Here is a 16453-nt window from a genome sequence, read left to right on the forward strand (position 1 = left end):
GAGAAGGAGGAAGAGAGGGAGGGAGAGGGAGAGAGAAACAGGAAGAGAGGGGGAGGGAGGGAGGGAGAGAGGGGGAAGAAGGGAAAGAAAGAGGGAGGGAGAGGAAGGGGTAGAGACCCACAGAAAGGAGAGAGAGGGAAGAAGGGAGGGAGGGAGAGGGAGGCAGAGGGAGGGAGAGAAAGGGAGAGAGAAGAGAGATACACAGAGAGAGAAAGAGGAAAGGAGAGAGAGGAGGAGGGACAGAGATAAAGAGAGGGAAGGAGAGAGAGGGAGGGAGAGAGGGGGAGAGAGGAAGAAACACAGAGAGAGAGGGAGAGAGAAAGAGAGAGAGAAGAAAGGGCAAGGGGAGAGAGACAGGAAGAGAAAGTAGAGTTAAAATGGAGGAATTTAAATGGTCCAATAATGGTAATAAGGGCATAGGAGAAGATGCAGCGTTGTCAACGCTGATGTATGCCAGAGTGATGAGGAGTACGTAGGTTCTTTTGTGATCTGTGTAAAGCGAACCAGTCCCAGGGTTTGGCACAATGGACCAGGTCGTGGCCAAGGCTCCATGCATTCAGGATGCCCATGGTTGGCTGATAGACTCCCAGCCCTCCTAGGAGAAACAGCCACTGTCCAAGTACTGGAGTAAATTTTGGAAATATTTGGACAAAGGCAGTCATGACAGAATTCTCAGATATTTATACAGGAGCAAAGCAGGTCCATGGTCAGCACTGTGAGTCCAGCAGCCCATGTTAATTCTTTTTTTTTTTTTTTTTTTTGAATCATAGTCTCACTCTATCACCCAGGCTGGAGTGTAGTGGTACACTTATGACCACCACAGCCTCGACCTGCTGGGCTCAGGCGATCTTTCTACCTCAGCCTTCCAAGTAGTTGAAACTACAGGTGTGCGCCACCACACCCAGCTAATTATTTTATTTATTTATTTATTGTACAGATGAGGTCTCACCAAGTTGCCCAGGCTGGTCTTGAGCCCGTGGGCTCAGGCAATCCTCTCGCCTCGGCCTCCCAAAGTACTGGGATTTATAGGCATGAGACACTGCGCCTGGCCATAAGTTTCTGTTTAAACATATTTTCTTTTTTTCTTTTTTTAAGTTGAAGTCTCACTCCATCAGCCAGCCTGGAGCACAGTATCATGCTCACAACCACCGCAGCCTCAATCTGCTGGGCTCAGGTGATCCTTCTGCCTCATTCTTCCAAGTAGCTGGATCTACAGGCACATGCCAGCACGCTTGGCTAATTTTTTTATTTCTTATAGAGATGAGGTCTTACCAAGTTTCCCAGACTGGTCTCGAACCCATGGACTCAGGCAGTCCTTTCACCTCGACCTCCCAAAGTGCTGGGATTATAGGCGTAAGTCACCGTGCCTGGCCTCCATGTTAATTCTTAGCCTACTCTGCTGTGTGCTGCCACATGGTACAATAATGCAGGATGACAGAGGTGCGACGAAGCCACAGATCCCTGCCCTGAGGAAGGTCAGTCACAGAATAGCAGCACTGGGGAGACTCTGGCAGTCATGCATTTTAACTAGCCCACGTTACAGATGAGGAATGCCAGGTTTGGGTATGCGGAGGGATTCACACAAAGTAACGCAGCCCAGCCATTTTGGTCTTAATTTCTGGCTCAACATCTTCTCCCTAAAGTAAAAGTTCTTCCTTATCCTGAATATGGCTTCTCCTATTTCCATGGCACTGCTTAGATGACCTTGGAAACCCCCAGTCCAGACCAGATCAAATTGTGGCCACAGCCAACAGGGAAAGGCCGAGAAATCTAGCTTACATTCAGAATCCTGAACCCTCCTGACTGGCCTGGAGATTTTCACTTCCATAGGAAATTTGTTTGAGCTGTGTGTGTGCATGCTTATTCTTTAATTTTTAAGGGATTAAAATATCCAGGCATGCCAAACTTTGCACCAGATGAGCCGGGAAGAATCTTCTTGATGGACCTGAATGAGCAAAACCCAAAGGCACAGGCACTCGATATCAGTGGTGGATTCGACAGAGAATCGTTCAACCCACATGGGATCAGCACTTTCATTGACAAAGGTAATGCCCGGAGCACAAGAAAAAGTGAAGATGGGGTAGCCAGCAACCACCCACCCCAACTATTTATTTATGTCAAAGGAAGGGGAGGATGCTGTCATACCACAGAAATATGCATCTGTAAGTTGAAAAATGTATACAAAACATTTTATGTTATTTTATTATTTTTTTGAATTGGAATCTCACTCTGTCACCCAGGCTGGAATGTGGTGGCACAATCATGGGTCAACACAGCCTCAACTTCCTGGACTCAGGCAATCCTCCAGCCTCAGTCTTCCCCTCTTGAGTAGCTTGGACTACAGGCATGCACTACCACACTTGGCTAATGTTTTAATTTTTTGGGGGGGGACAAATTCTCGCTATGTTGTCCAGGCTGGTCTTGAACACCTGGGCTCAAGTAACTCTCCTGCCTCAGGCTTCCGTAGTGCTGGGACTATAGGCACCACACCCAGCCAAAAACATTTTAAACATTGTATTAAAGAAGGAAGTCTAGTATTTTTGGCCCTATGCAGGCTCCTCTTCCTCCTATTCACCTTTCTTCTTGTTTGACTGTCACAACCTGTCTGAATACTGTTCTCAGAATTCTAATATATAAACTAAAGGCCCTTTGAAAACAATTGTGTGACATTTAAAAATATAACATAAAGAAACAACATGACTGGGTGCAGTGACCCTTGCCTGTAATCCCAGCATTTTGGGAGGCTGAGGAAGGAGGATTGCTTGAGCCTAGGAGTTCAAGACCAACCTTGGCAACATAGGAAGACCCCATCTCTACAAAAAAGTAAAAAAATTAACCAAGCATGGTGGCACTTGCCTATAGTCCCAGCTACTCAGGAGGCTAAGATGGGAAGATCACCTGACCCCAGGAGTTCAAGGCTACAGTGAGCCCTGATTGTGCCACTATATTTGGCCTGGGTGACAGAGTGAGACCCTGACTAAGAAATAATACTAAATAAATATAATTGAGTTTTAAATGAATAGCTGGGCATGGTGGCTCAAACCTGTAATCCTAGCACTTTGGGTGGCGAAGGTGAGAGGATTGTCTGAGCTCAGGTGTTCGAGACCAGCCTGAGCAACACGGTGAGACCTTGTCTCTACAATAAATAGAAAAATTAGCCAGGTGTGGTGACTAATTTTTTTTTTTTAAGATTAAAAATTGGACTTATCAAAATTCAAAACCTCCTGTACTTCAAAAGACACCATCAAGAAAGTGAAAAATAAGCCTAGCATGATGGCTCACATCTGAAATCTTAAAACTTTGGGAGACTGAAATGGGAGGATTGCTTGAGTCCAGTTTGAGACCAGCCTGGGCAGCATAGTGAGACCCCATAACTATAAAATAAAAATAAGTTTTCTAAAAAGAAGTAATTTCTTTATTAAATTAATAATAACAACAAAGAAAGTGAAAACCCTAAAGAATGAGAGATAATATTTGTAAATCATATATATTTGATGGCAGGCTTATATTAAGAACATATAAATAATTCTTACAACTCAACACCAAAAAGACAAACAACCCCATTATTAATGGATGAAGGATCAGAATAGACATTTCTCCTAAGATATACAAATAACCAATAACCACATGAAAAGATATTCAGCATCCTTAGTCATTAGGAAAATGCAAATCAAAACCAGAGTGAGAGAGATGTCATTTTGCACCCACTGGGATGGCGATAATAAAAAAGGCAGACAGGGATAAAGGTTGGCAAGGATGTAGAGAAACGGGAACACTTACACTTTGCTGGTAGAGTTGTGAAATGATGCAGCCCTTTGGGAAAGCAGTTGGGTAGTTTCTCAGAATGTTAAATGTAGAGTTATATATGATCCAGCAACTCTATTCCTTGGTGTACACTCAAGAGACTTGAGGACATGTCCATACAAAAACCTATCCAGGTGTTCACAGCAACATTGCTCCTGATGCCCAAAAAGAGGGACTCACCCAAATGCCAAAACATATTCTTATGTCGTAGAATATTATCTGACAATAAAAGTGAATGAACTACTGATGCCATTTATATGAAGTATCTATCCAGAACAGGCAACTTCATAGAGACAGGAAGTGGATGAATGATTGGCAGGATTCGGGGAGCGTGATAGACAGGGGCAGGTTTCTGGAACTAAACAGTAGTTATGTGAAAATACTAAAGCCCACTGGATTTTACATGTTAAAAATTTGAGTGTAATGGTGTGTGATTATATCTCAAAAAAGATGATAGAAATATAGCATAGTTATTAGTACATTGTATATGCTTTAAAAAATTTCCAATAATAGTTTTGATTTGTCCATAGTTCCTTATTTCAAACTAATTTAATTTTTAAGTATCTGTGGCTCTATAAAGCCTGTAAAAAAATAAGGACACTGAAGTCTCAATAATAGTAACAACATGAAAGGAAGGCCAAATTGAAGTGTTGAATTCATTATGTTTAAAGACATGTTATTCTAATTCTCCCAAATACATACTAGAGTTACAGTGTATCTGTGCAAAGTATAGATTTGCAGAGGGTGATTTTAATGAATAAAAAAGAATAATTAATAATTATTTTTATACACATCTCACAGATCTTTGTTCAATATCCCTGGTCTATAAAATGAACACAGATGTGTTCATTTTTAAATAAGTGAGTCCCTTTGAAATTGCTTGAATGCTGTTCTATTCAGTAGGTTAAATATCCCCCCCCACAATCTTAAATCCTCATTTTATTTGCTTAGCAAGCCTTGCTTTAAAAGATAATTGCACCTAACAGCGTTGCTTTGGTTTACCATTTACAAAGCATTTTCATATATAATAGTGTCTTTATTCTCAAGATAAAAACCCTGGGCCCAACCTGGATGCATCCCTCCTCCCCCCCACCCACGCCATCACTGTATTAACATGTCCTGCTTGGTTCCCCGTCTCAAAGCCTCTCCAGCCTCGACCACCTGTCCTCCCCGCCCATCCTCATTGCCTTCCCCCGCGCCTCCCACTATGCCTTCCTGAGTGCTGCAGTCACACACACACAACCCCCCCCCCCCCCCCCCCGCCTTTGTCCACTGCACTGACTCACTCTGCATGCGAATCTGTCACTCCCTTCTCCTCCATTGCCCTGAGGTTGACCCCATGGCCAGGCTCCTGGGCGCTCTCCAGGCTACTGACCGCACACTCCTCAGCCTCCCTTGGAAACTCCTCTCCCCAGACTCTCTGGACAGCCACACTGAGTTTCTGTCAGTTCTAGGGAGTGTCCCTGTCTGGAATGTCTTTTCGCTGTATCTGGCCTAGTCTTTCTCATCACCCAGGCCTCAGCTTAAATACCACGACCTCCGAGAAGCCTTCCTGCCATCTTGCGCCATGTCACGGGCCCTGTTGTACTTATTCTAAGGGTGCTGCCTTCCCCTAACTCATCAAAATGAGAGCTAGCATTTTGCTTTTTATGTTGAAAGAGGACAATTGTGTTTCCTGCAGCTTCAGCAAGCGCCTTTGTGTCCTCAGACCCACGCTGTCCCTCATCAGGCAGGTGACACCGTGTGAAGAAGATGCCTCTCCGCTCTAGCAGGCTCTGTGCTTGGTGTAGTGACTAACCTGTCTTTGCTTGTTTGCTTCGCTAGAATATAATCACCACAAAAGCACAGGTAGCTCGTTCACTGCTGGATTTCCAGAGTCTAGAACAGCATGTGATACACAGCAGGCACCTGCAAAGGTGTGTGATGTGAACAAATGAATGGCCTCCATGGGACAGGCAGAGAAGGCAGGAGCAATCAGCTTTACAGATGGATGCAGGGAAGCTGGGGAAGGGCAATGAGGCTCGACCTCCTTTCTGCCGTTGTGAATTGAGCCAGGTGGACCTGTAGGTGCCACTTCCACTCCTGTGTCTTCTGCTGGGCTGAAATGAGGGCTTCAGGCTCTGTGTAAAGAATTCAGAGCTACTGCTATCTGCCTGGCACCAAACTTGCTGTGAGATGCGTCCCTGGAGATGGGATAGGAGTGGTGGTCAGATCTGCCTGTATCTGTCCATTGTGGGGACAGCACAGAGGTGGGGTGGGCTGATTCAGTGTTTTGTTAGGTCTTGTTTTTGAGATAGCCATATAGCCAGGCTTCCAAGAGTTAAGTGTATTGTGCTTGACATCTTACTTATGAGTCATCTCCCTTAATTATGTATTTAATTCATAAGGGCCGAAACATTGCACACAATCTGGGCTGGCGGAGGAGACAGAGAAATAGCATCTCACTGAGTGTCTCCTGTGGACGGAGGGATCCCGTGGAGACCCTGGAAGAAACAAGGCCAGGATAGCCCCATGAATGTCCATGGGCATGTCCGACATGGGGGTGTCTGGCTGCAGGGCCACACCAAGGTGGAAGCCCAGCCTGTGTTCTGCCTGACAAGCCCTGAGCCCTGGACCAGCACTGGGTCAGACCAGAAGAAAGATTCACCTGGGTGGGCCACCTTTCCTTAACTGGCACGGCGGTGCCCAGTGTGTCTCAGAGGCTCTGGTCTGAACTACATCTCAGGGCTTGAGCTTGTCCCCTCACCTGCTTGGAAGCCATATCCAGGAAAGGTCTAAGGAGGACAAACACAGAATGAGTCCTGCAGGGGGAGAATGGGACCAGATCTGTAATACTCCTGATCTCAAGCCCAGAGCTTCCCGTAGGATGGAGGACAGTATTGAGAGGCCAGGTCTGGCTTCCATGCGGCTCATAGCAGGTTCTGTCTGGAATGGGTGGGCAGATGTGCTGGAGGCAGGTAGCACCTGGAATCTGTTTTCATTTTGTGCACTCAACTCCACGTTCCATGTCCACCACATTCCCTAGATACTGCTGTCACAACGTCAGGTGGTGACATATGTCTGCAACCCATGGTCCCACTGGGAAACATCATTTATTTTGAAGAATTTGCTGACATTTCTCAAACTTGTGTTGCAAAGTAGACAGTTATCACACACACACATTCCTCCCACATCTTGTTTGCTCGCCCCCACTTCTGTTGTTGAAGGGCCGTCGGGGAAGCTTCGGCCCCATGGACCCCTCATTTGAGCTCTGTCTCCTTGGTGGGGGAGCACATGAGGTTGGAGGGACCTCGCACAGGGTCACGGCTCTGCTGCAATGTGGGGGAATCGCCAATGTACCCTTCCCCTCCTGAGCTGCAATGTCCTCAACAGAATGAGGTCCTGGCCTTTGTCTTACTCACCTGTTGGGGGGACTGTAAGGGTCGACTGCGAGATGTTTGAAGAAAATTTTTGGGAGGGACCAAGTTTCAAAACAAGCCAGATATTGGTGGCAATCATGCCTTTCCCCGCGTAGACAGGACCGTGTACCTCTACGTTGTGAATCACCCCCATGCGCAGTCCACTGTGGAGATATTTAAATTTGAGGAGGAACAGCGTTCTCTGGTGTATCTGAAAACCATCAGGCACGAGCTTCTTAAGAGGTAAGAATGGAAGCATTGTGGTCTTTGTGTACCTCACACCTCTGCTGGGAGTCTCGCTTCCTCAGTTCGGCTCGGCAGGCCAAGTGCACGTTTTGTGGTGCTTTTTATTTAATTATTTTAATTTGTAATTTTTATTTTTATTTTAAAGATGTGGCATACAATTCAGGGTTAGGTATACAAATGGCCATTGTATAGGTAAAGTTTGGACCTCACTTTGGTCCCCACTTCACCCGATTTCAGATCAGGCACCCTTATTGATGAGGAGAGTCATCCTCCCCCTGCCAGCAGTTTCCTGCTACTGCCAATCCCTTTCTTATAGTATTGTGATAATTGTTCAGGGTATGCTTATAAGTAAGAACATATGGTGCTTTTTCTAAAGCTCTCCCTAGACTCCCCACGGTGACCGTGCCCTGCCCCTCTCTAGAAACTGCTGTGCTCAGAATTAAATATCCTTGCATTTCCAGACGTTTTGAAAGCATCTTAATCCCTTAAAGGTGCTTAATTAGCCTCCCTGCTGTAATTCCATCCTCCTGACCCAGCACTCAGTCCCTGCCCTCATGTCTCCTTTGAACACCTCCTCCCTTTTCTGGTTGTCCTAGAGGGTTGTGTTCCATGAGCTCCACCCACTGGGTGTTAGAACCGACCTCCAGATGAGCCACTTCTTTGTTCTGTCAGAGCTTTAAAGTTGAACCCGTGGGCACTTACACAAATTACATGTATTAAACATTGATTGTGCCAGGCACCAGGCCAAAATACTTAATTTAACTTAATTCTCACAGCGGCCTTTAATAATAGACAGGATTATACTGAGTCTCAGAGAAGCCCTCGGTTAGGTAACTTGCCCAAGACACACCTTTTGTAAATAGGAGAAGCAGGTGTCAACCTAGATGTACTTGGATTCAAAGCTGAACTCTCATGGCAACAATGGAAGTCTTATGGCATTCAGCAAAACGGGAAGCTTCTCAGGGGTAAGCTGTCTGTTTAAAGGCTGTAGCAAACAACAAATAATTCATGTTTTTTAAAACGGACTTGGTACTCAAAGACTGAGTCCAAATGGTAGACCCTTGCACAGGATAGAAGACGGGAAAAGTGAAAGGCCACCTTCTCTCCATGGCTCATCTTCTCAGCATCGTGTGTAAACTTCTCCCCCTGAAACTTGCGGGCAACACATGCAGGGGGTCAAAGAGGTACGAGAAGCAGAAGTCCTGGAGCTCTTCCCATCATGCACTGTATTGGGTTCCAAGACCACAGTGGGGACAGGACATCCCCAGGGTTGCTGGGAAACCAGACAGGTCGCTTCATCTGTGCCTCAGTTTTTGCAACGAAATGGAAATTCTCCCATCCGCCTGACTTCCCTAACTGGTGGACTGTGAGGATGACAAGCAGGAGGGTAGGACCTTACAGGAAGTCTCCAGAAGGCACAGCCTGAGGAAAACCTGACGGGTGACCCCTTCCCCTATTGAAATTCCAACCACTAACTCCTCAGGATGTGACACTATCTGAATACAGTGTCATTGTCCGTGTTATCAGTAAAGATGAAGCCATCCTGGAGAAGAGTTACTCCGATAGGACCGGCTTCCTCATAAGAAGACAGTCAACTGTCATGTGGAGATGGAGCCTGACATTGGAGTGACGCATCTACAAGCCAAGGGATGCCGGGGCCTCCCAGGAGCCAGAAGAAAAAAGGATGGTCCTTCCGTAGATCCTTCAGAGCGAGCATGGCCCTGCCAATGACTTGACCTTGGACGTCTCCCCTGCAGAAGCAGGAGGCAATTCATATTTGGTGTCCTGAGCCTGGTGTGTGGTGCTGCCAGGGCAGCCCCAGGCAGCACATACAGAGGGAGGTGTCACAATGCAAGGTGCAGCAGCCACTGTCGAGAGCAGCCCACACTTGAGATTGTGGGACTATCCTCTCGTGGACTGCCCGAGCTGCAACTCAGGACAACCCGGCCAAAGTAAGAGAGAGAAAAGAGTGTACCCACCTGCCCACCTCTCTGTTGTCAGGTTTGCCTCAAGAGGCCTCCACTCTCCCACACTCCTGGATGTTGAGTCTGCACAGGCTTGCCATCAACACAGACATCAGGGGTGGGAGGCAGGAGGCCCACACAGGCGTGGGGCTGGGTGCTGCTAGGCGGCACCTGTGAGGGGCATGTGACACCACGCAGCCGGCCAGCACTTACAGGGGCTGCATGGAGACAAAGGACCAAGTGGTGGGGAATGCAACCCAAAGCCCTGTCAAGCAGCACATTCTAGGGGAAGAGTGATTTGCTGAGACACAAAAATGAGCATCCAGTGACCTTGAAAAGTCATCGTATGTCAGCACCTCTGAGTATTTCCTGATTCATCCAAATTTCCCTTTTCCCCAAATTTAATCTAAAAAATACTTAATTATTTTAAGTATTTTAAAATTACTTTTTGCTTCTTTATGAAAATGAAAGACTTTCTTGTTCTTACTGACTGTCAGAGTAAGACTCACTCCATTTAGAGATGTTAATTTGTTGAAGAACATAAGAAAGAATATCACCCTCAGTCCCATCCACTCGGAGAAATTACAAAGGTCGTAATGGAAGGGTTTATGCTACAATAACAGAAAATAAAAATCTGAACATCTTAGTGGTTCAAAATCACAACATTTTGTTTTGTTTTCTCACTCTTGCTACACATCCAACATAGTTGACTTGGGGGCTCGGTTTTATACAATCCCCAGTTAGGGCCCTAAGAGGACCACAGTCTCCACTATCAGCAAAGTTGCTCTTGAAACTATGGAAACTTGAGGGAAGCATAGTAAGGCAAGCACCGACTCTGAAAGCCTTCCGTCCAGAAGCCACACACCTCTTCATGTCACTGGACAAAGCAAGTTACCTGGCTGCATCTGGCACCAGGCTGGGAAGGTCTGAGTTCTGAGGAGGACAGTCATAGCTGTGGGTGAGTGGCACTCCAGTCACCACAGGCAACCATTGCCAACACGCGAGTCACAGACTTTGGAGCTGGAGGCTCAGTTGTGCACTCCTTTTTACTGACTTCTGTGGAAGGGAAGAGAAAACCTACCAGGGCAAGCCCAAATCACAACTTTCTGTGGAATGATTGTATCCATCCCTGTTCATGTATACTTTTTCAAATTGATAAACCTATTGATCCATGTAGAGATGACTGATATTGACAACAACCAGGATATTTACATATCTCATAGGTCTCTCTTTTTCTCTCTCTGTCTCTCTCTCGCTTTCTCACTTTAGTGTGAATGACATTGTGGTGCTTGGACCAGAACAGTTCTATGCCACCAGAGACCACTATTTTACCAACTTCTTCTTGGTGCTTCTTGAAATGATCTTGAATCTCCCCTGGACCCATGTGCTCTTCTACAGCCCAAGGGAGGTCAAAGTGGTGGCTGAAGGGTTTCATTCTGCCAATGGGATCACGGTCTCCCTGGACCAGAAGTAAGCTCTTTCATAAATGTGTCTATCCTCTGCCCTTGACTTTTGGTGGACTCCTTCCCTTAAGAGGTAGTCACATCCTTAGGCTTCAGCAGTGGATATACGTGTGTCAGGGTCAGGCGTAGCCAGGGCTTACACTAAATTTGTGACTTTAAGCAAGCCATGTGTCCCCTTGCACCTCGGGCTCCCACAGTAAGAGGAGGCATTTGGACTCGAGGATGTAAGTCCCTTGTTCCAAATGCTAACGTGACTCTAGAAACACACATTTTTAACACACGAGAAAGAAGGATAACTGTCCAGTGCCTCTGCCCCTTGTGAGGCTAGAGGGTATGTCACCACGTATACCAAGTTCGGTTGCCCTGAAGCCCCTCCCAAAGAAGGAAGCCCACCTCAGATTGAGCAGAGTGACTGTTTGAGTTCCAGACTTTCTGGTTTACAGCAGCAGACTATTCAATGAGAAAACACAAACTTTTATGAGAAAACACTCTTTGTAAGTGTTTAAAACTTGGAAGGCTTTTTAAAAATAGGAGTACCTTGAATATTAACACCATGTTTGAGATCGTGAACAAACATGATTCATGTGGAAAACACTCTAAGTGTTCTTCATTTTTTAAGAAATCGATGCGATTGAACTTGATGGTCAGCTGATACTTCTGCTTTTCAAGCACTAGTTTTTGAAAGTATATACTCTTCAGGCCTTATGAAGTCTACTTATCGCCATCCAATTGAAGGGAAAAACTTTGACTCTGAAGTAGTAAGACTGAACCCATACATTACCCAGAAAAACCCATCTTATAATAGTAGTAGCTCATATTCAAATTTGTTTAAAGTACTTCACAAACATTAAAAATTTCATTCTGTTATCTTGTTTTATTGTGATTTAGACAGGCATTGAAGTGGTACTTTGTGAATTCTTATGCCTCTTCTCCAAAACAAAGTGAGGGTGATCTCTCATTACTACTTTCCTAAATGTCAATGCTGTTTATTTCTAAGATATGTCTACATAGCCGATGTCATGGCAAAGAACATCCACATAATGGAAAAACGTGACAACTGGGATTTGACTCCGCTGAAGGTAAAAGCCCCCTGGCTGGCCCATATGGCATGGCCTCACCTTAGCCCGGCTTGATCCAGGACAAGCTCCCTGAATGAGGAAATCACGGCCACCTGAGAGCAATGCTGGTAGGATTATGCAGGCATTTCTTCCTTCCTTCCTTCTTTCCTTCCTTCCTTCCTTCCTTCCTTCCTTCCTTCCTTCCTTCCTTCCTTTCTAGATTAGAAAATATAGTCTATTTAGAAAGTAAATGAGAGAGAGAAAGAGGAGATTTGCCTCCCCAAGGTAGGGAAGTGTGCCAAAGCTTAAGAAACATGGCGACAGCCATAGCTCAAAGAACACATGTTCACACCATAGTTTAGCAAGGCAATGACAAAATGGCTGTTCATGGTTGAGGCCTTTCAACTTTTCCCTTTGATGGGGGCAGGTCATTAAGGTGATTCGTGGTGACATCTGCTCCACGTCATCACAAAGGGGCAGGTAAGCGCAGGTGCTGATATCAGGTGATGGACAACAGGCAGATGGGTGGGCAAGTCACATGATTGCTGCCATGGTGGTGGGCTAAATGGGAGACAAGGGGAAGGGTTATTAGGGCATTTCTAAAAGACAGTAGCAATGCCCACTTCAAATACCAATGTTAGGGGTCAGGAAGAGCTGTGGGCCGGGGGTGATGAATAGGGAAGAAAGAGAAGAGCAGTCGAGACAAGTCCTCACCTCTCCCTCTTTGCTGGAAGGTACTACCATTGGGCACCTTAGTGGATAACCTGACTGTCGATCCTGCCACGGGAGACATTTTGGCAGGATGCCATCCGAACCCCATGAAGCTGCTCCTGTATAACCCTGAGGACCCTCCAGGGTCAGAAGTAAGTTGTTATGCTTTTCTGAGCTCACAGGCAAAGCTGGAAGAATAAACACTGGGTTGGGGTGACAGGAGAATTTAAGCGGGTCGCATTTGATGTGGTAGAGCTGAATATATTCTGCATGTGAGAAGAGCGGAGGTCTTGGCAGGTAGATACAGGTCACCACTCTCTCTGGCCACTGGGGACCAACTTACCATGGACCTGACAGTATCTCCCATCCCTGCAAGTCCTGTCCTTGCTGTTGGGAACGATGGAGAAACATGAGCCTGATTATGTGCATTGACCAGATGGCCGTGTCACATTTCCAATTAGGACATAGGCTCTGAGCAGGTGGTGCTGGTGGGGACCCAGCTTCTTCCATACCACCCAGCCGGAAGCTCAAAAGCGTTTAATGACTGCAGTCTCAAAACAGAAGGAATTTTTATTCTAACACATATGATGTTTGGTGTGAAGAGTATCTTATTTTGAAGATGTTGTTTTAAAAATCTCTTCTAAAACAATTGCATAAACCATTGAATGTTATATGGCATTAAACAATGTTAGAAGGCATCGCATTTTCTACAGCATTAAGTTCAAGAATAAAGCAATCTCTAGTGAATTTAAATGTAGCTATAAATTCTTGGCACACACACAGGGATTTGTTCACAAAAATGTATTGAGTGCCTATAATGTGTCAGAAGTTGTTCTGCCTCGGCTCTATCAGAAATAAAACATACGAAGGTCCCTGCTCTTAGCGAGGGGCAGACGACGACCAGTGAACATTAGAGGTAAGCTATACAGCGAGCTTGAAGACAGTCAGTCCTGTGGCAGAAGAGCACAGCAAGCCGGGCTCGGTGGCTCAGCCTGTAATCCCGCGCCTTTGGGAGACTGAGGTGAGTGGATTGCCTGAGCCTGCGGGTTCGAGACCCACCTGGGCAGTGAGACCTCATCTCTACAATAAATCAAAAAATCAGCCAGGCGTGGTAGCGCATGCCTGTAATTCCGGCTACTCGGAAGGCTGAGGCGGAAGGATCGCCGGAGCCCAGCAGGTCGAGGCTGTGGTGGCCGGGAGCTGGCACTGCACTCTAGTCTGGGCGATCGAGTGAGACTCCAACTCAAAAAAAAAAGAAGAGTACAGCAGAGCATGGGGCCAGGACTGCTGCACGGAGGGGGCTGGGCAGGCCATATTATTAAATGAAGAGACCAGGGCAGGCCTCACTGAGAAAGTGCAGTTTGAAAAAAGGTTAAAGCGTCTGAATCCATGTCTGGGGAGTTAGGAAACTGGGATTCAAATTCTAATGCAGTAGCTGACCCAGTGGGTAAATTAGAGCACAGTGATTTTTACTTCCAGTATTGCTATTTTTCAGTTTAAAAAATATATTTTTTCTCTTTTATTAACATAGTAGTCACAACTTCTTACAAAGAAAACCAAGAAATATTAAAAGAAATGACAGTGCAGGCTGAGCCCAGACCCTAAAGAATCGTTACCCTAAACTAGCAAGCTCCCCTGCCTCTAGTAGCAGCCCATGGGAGTGATGGATACTGCTTTCCTCCAGAAGTCCGGCCACAGAGTCAGCCTTAAGGGCATGAAAACAAGATCTGCAGGATGCAGAGACATTGCTGAGGATTGCTTTCAGATCTCTATCTTTGAATTTAATCCTTTGTTTTCCAGCTAAGACTTCTTTCTTCACAATTCCTGACACTATTTACTTTGCTGGGGTGTCATGTTTCCTAAATGCGACCCAAGCCTAAGTATTTCTGTATAATAAGCCTGAGATGAAGTTATAAGATCTTCTGTAAGATTAAAAACAGAACAAAGTCTATTCTAATAAGAGATATCGATTCGATATAGGCTCATGATGTGTCCGTCTCTGAGTCTTTCTTTCTTTCCTTGTCATATTCTGTCTGTGTTAACTTCCTCCAGGCTATTTGGAAAACTGAGTGCTTAAATATTTACTGATGAGCAAAGTTAAGTGTGTTGATCCGGGAGTCAATAACAGTACGAGGCAGTGGTGAGTCAGGTAGAATGCCAATGTGGTGTGCCCTCCGTGTGCCTTCCAGCTGCTTTGTGGCTGTGGGGAGCTCAGCTGTGATGACTGTCACCCTACCAGTCACCAAGTTGGGCTGACTGGATAACTGGTGCCCTCCTTCATTTTGTCCCATGTTTCCCTCCCCATGTTGTAAGCTTAGCCAAAGGCAAAAGACCCTTCCTGGAGAGATGGCCGGCAGTGGGCTAACAATTAAGTCAGAGCCTCGGCTGGGCTGTACCTCCTCCTGCAGGGGATGCCTGAGTCATCAAAACTGCATAAGCCATCCACTGAAGAATGTGGTCAGTGTCAGGTAGCCCGTCACTTAGGTGCGCGGATACCCTCAAGACGTCAGTGCTTTCGTCAGAAGAAGAAATTTTGTTTGAAGACATACAGATTTTAGTGCACTGATTTTTGGAAAGTAGCCTCGTCCTGGTATCTTTAGGAAGGACATCACAGGATGCTATATGCCCACATAGTGCCCTGATGACCGACCTTTCTCCACAGGTGCTTTGCATCCACGACGTCTTGTCGGAGCAGCCCAGGGTGAGCACCGTGTACACCAACAATGGCTCTGTGCTGCAGGGCACCTCCGTGGCCTCTGTGTACAAAGGGAAAATCCTCATAGGCACCGTGTTTCACAGAGCGCTGTACTGTGAGCTGTAGACCCCAGATCGTCCAGAAGGTCCACATGTCCAGGACAAGGAGGCTGGGGCTTGTATGACACATGGCCTGCAAATAAATAGCAAACACCCACACAAGTGTGTACGGCTCTTCTTGTGGTTGGAGGTACAGGGGTCGAGAGAGGTTACAAAAGAACCACCAAACTGCAAGCTAAATTAGTGACCATCCGACAAAGGATCAGACTTCCCAACTCTTTGCTAGCACGATGTGTGGGCTGTGGCCAGGGAGATATCCCACTCCCCTGGAGGCCTGGAAACTAAGTTACCAAGTTGACTCCTGAAACTGGCCTTCTAGGGCACCTGCAGCCGAGACCAGGAGGAAGACTAGTGTTGGAATACTTAGATTCCTAGCCTCTTCCCCAGTGGCACCGGGCATCGACTGTGGCTCCAGTGTCGCACGCAGCCTGGGGATAAAAGCAAGAACTAGCGGCGTGGGACTGCCCAAAGCCCCCAAGATCTCACGTTCTCATACAGAAACACAGGAAGTCGGATTCTGGGAAATTTGTTGACCAGGCCTCTCCGCAGCCACCCTAGAGCAGGGCCAGGCTCGGTGTTCATCTGTGATAGGTCTTTCTTTGCCCTGATACCTATATCTGAAGGCTAGTCGGCCTTGCGTACCTGTGGGTTCTGCATCCATGGATTCAACCGACTGCAGATCAAAAATGTTCAGGAGAAATGGATGGGTGTGTCTGTAGTGAACTTATCATTATTTCCTAAACAACACAGCATAGTCACCATTTCCACGGCATGTATTAGGTATTATAAGTAATCCAGAGAGGATTTAAACTCTGTGGGAGCAGGTGCGTAGGGTACACACAAACATGATACCACTTTACACCAGGGACTCGAGCTGTAGACTCTAGATAGACCAGAGTGTCTACATGTTTGGTAAGAGTAGTTCGTACTTGTTTGGTAAGGGGACTGTGAGTACATGACTGATCTTTGTGGGTTTTGGCATCCACCAGGAGCCC

General features: G+C 46.3%; 1 protein-coding gene across 1 annotated transcript in view; it reads left to right on the forward strand.

Annotated features, from left to right (window-relative positions):
* The window catches only part of PON3 (paraoxonase 3), a 27814-nt gene extending 12337 nt beyond the window's left edge, over positions 1-15477 (forward strand). The window contains exons 4-9 of the mRNA XM_008063524.1: positions 1880-2045; positions 7319-7445; positions 10682-10882; positions 11873-11954; positions 12668-12796; positions 15307-15477. Of these exons, the coding sequence (XP_008061715.1) occupies positions 1880-2045; positions 7319-7445; positions 10682-10882; positions 11873-11954; positions 12668-12796; positions 15307-15465 (864 nt within the window). The 3' untranslated portion in view covers positions 15466-15477. The remainder of the gene's footprint in view (positions 1-1879; positions 2046-7318; positions 7446-10681; positions 10883-11872; positions 11955-12667; positions 12797-15306) is intronic.
* The last annotated feature ends 976 nt before the right edge of the window (positions 15478-16453 follow it).

Source organism: Carlito syrichta, unplaced genomic scaffold (genome assembly GCF_000164805.1).
Source record: "Carlito syrichta isolate Samal-C Ts95f unplaced genomic scaffold, Tarsius_syrichta-2.0.1 Scaffold306897, whole genome shotgun sequence".
Taxonomy (NCBI): Eukaryota; Metazoa; Chordata; class Mammalia; order Primates; family Tarsiidae; genus Carlito; species Carlito syrichta.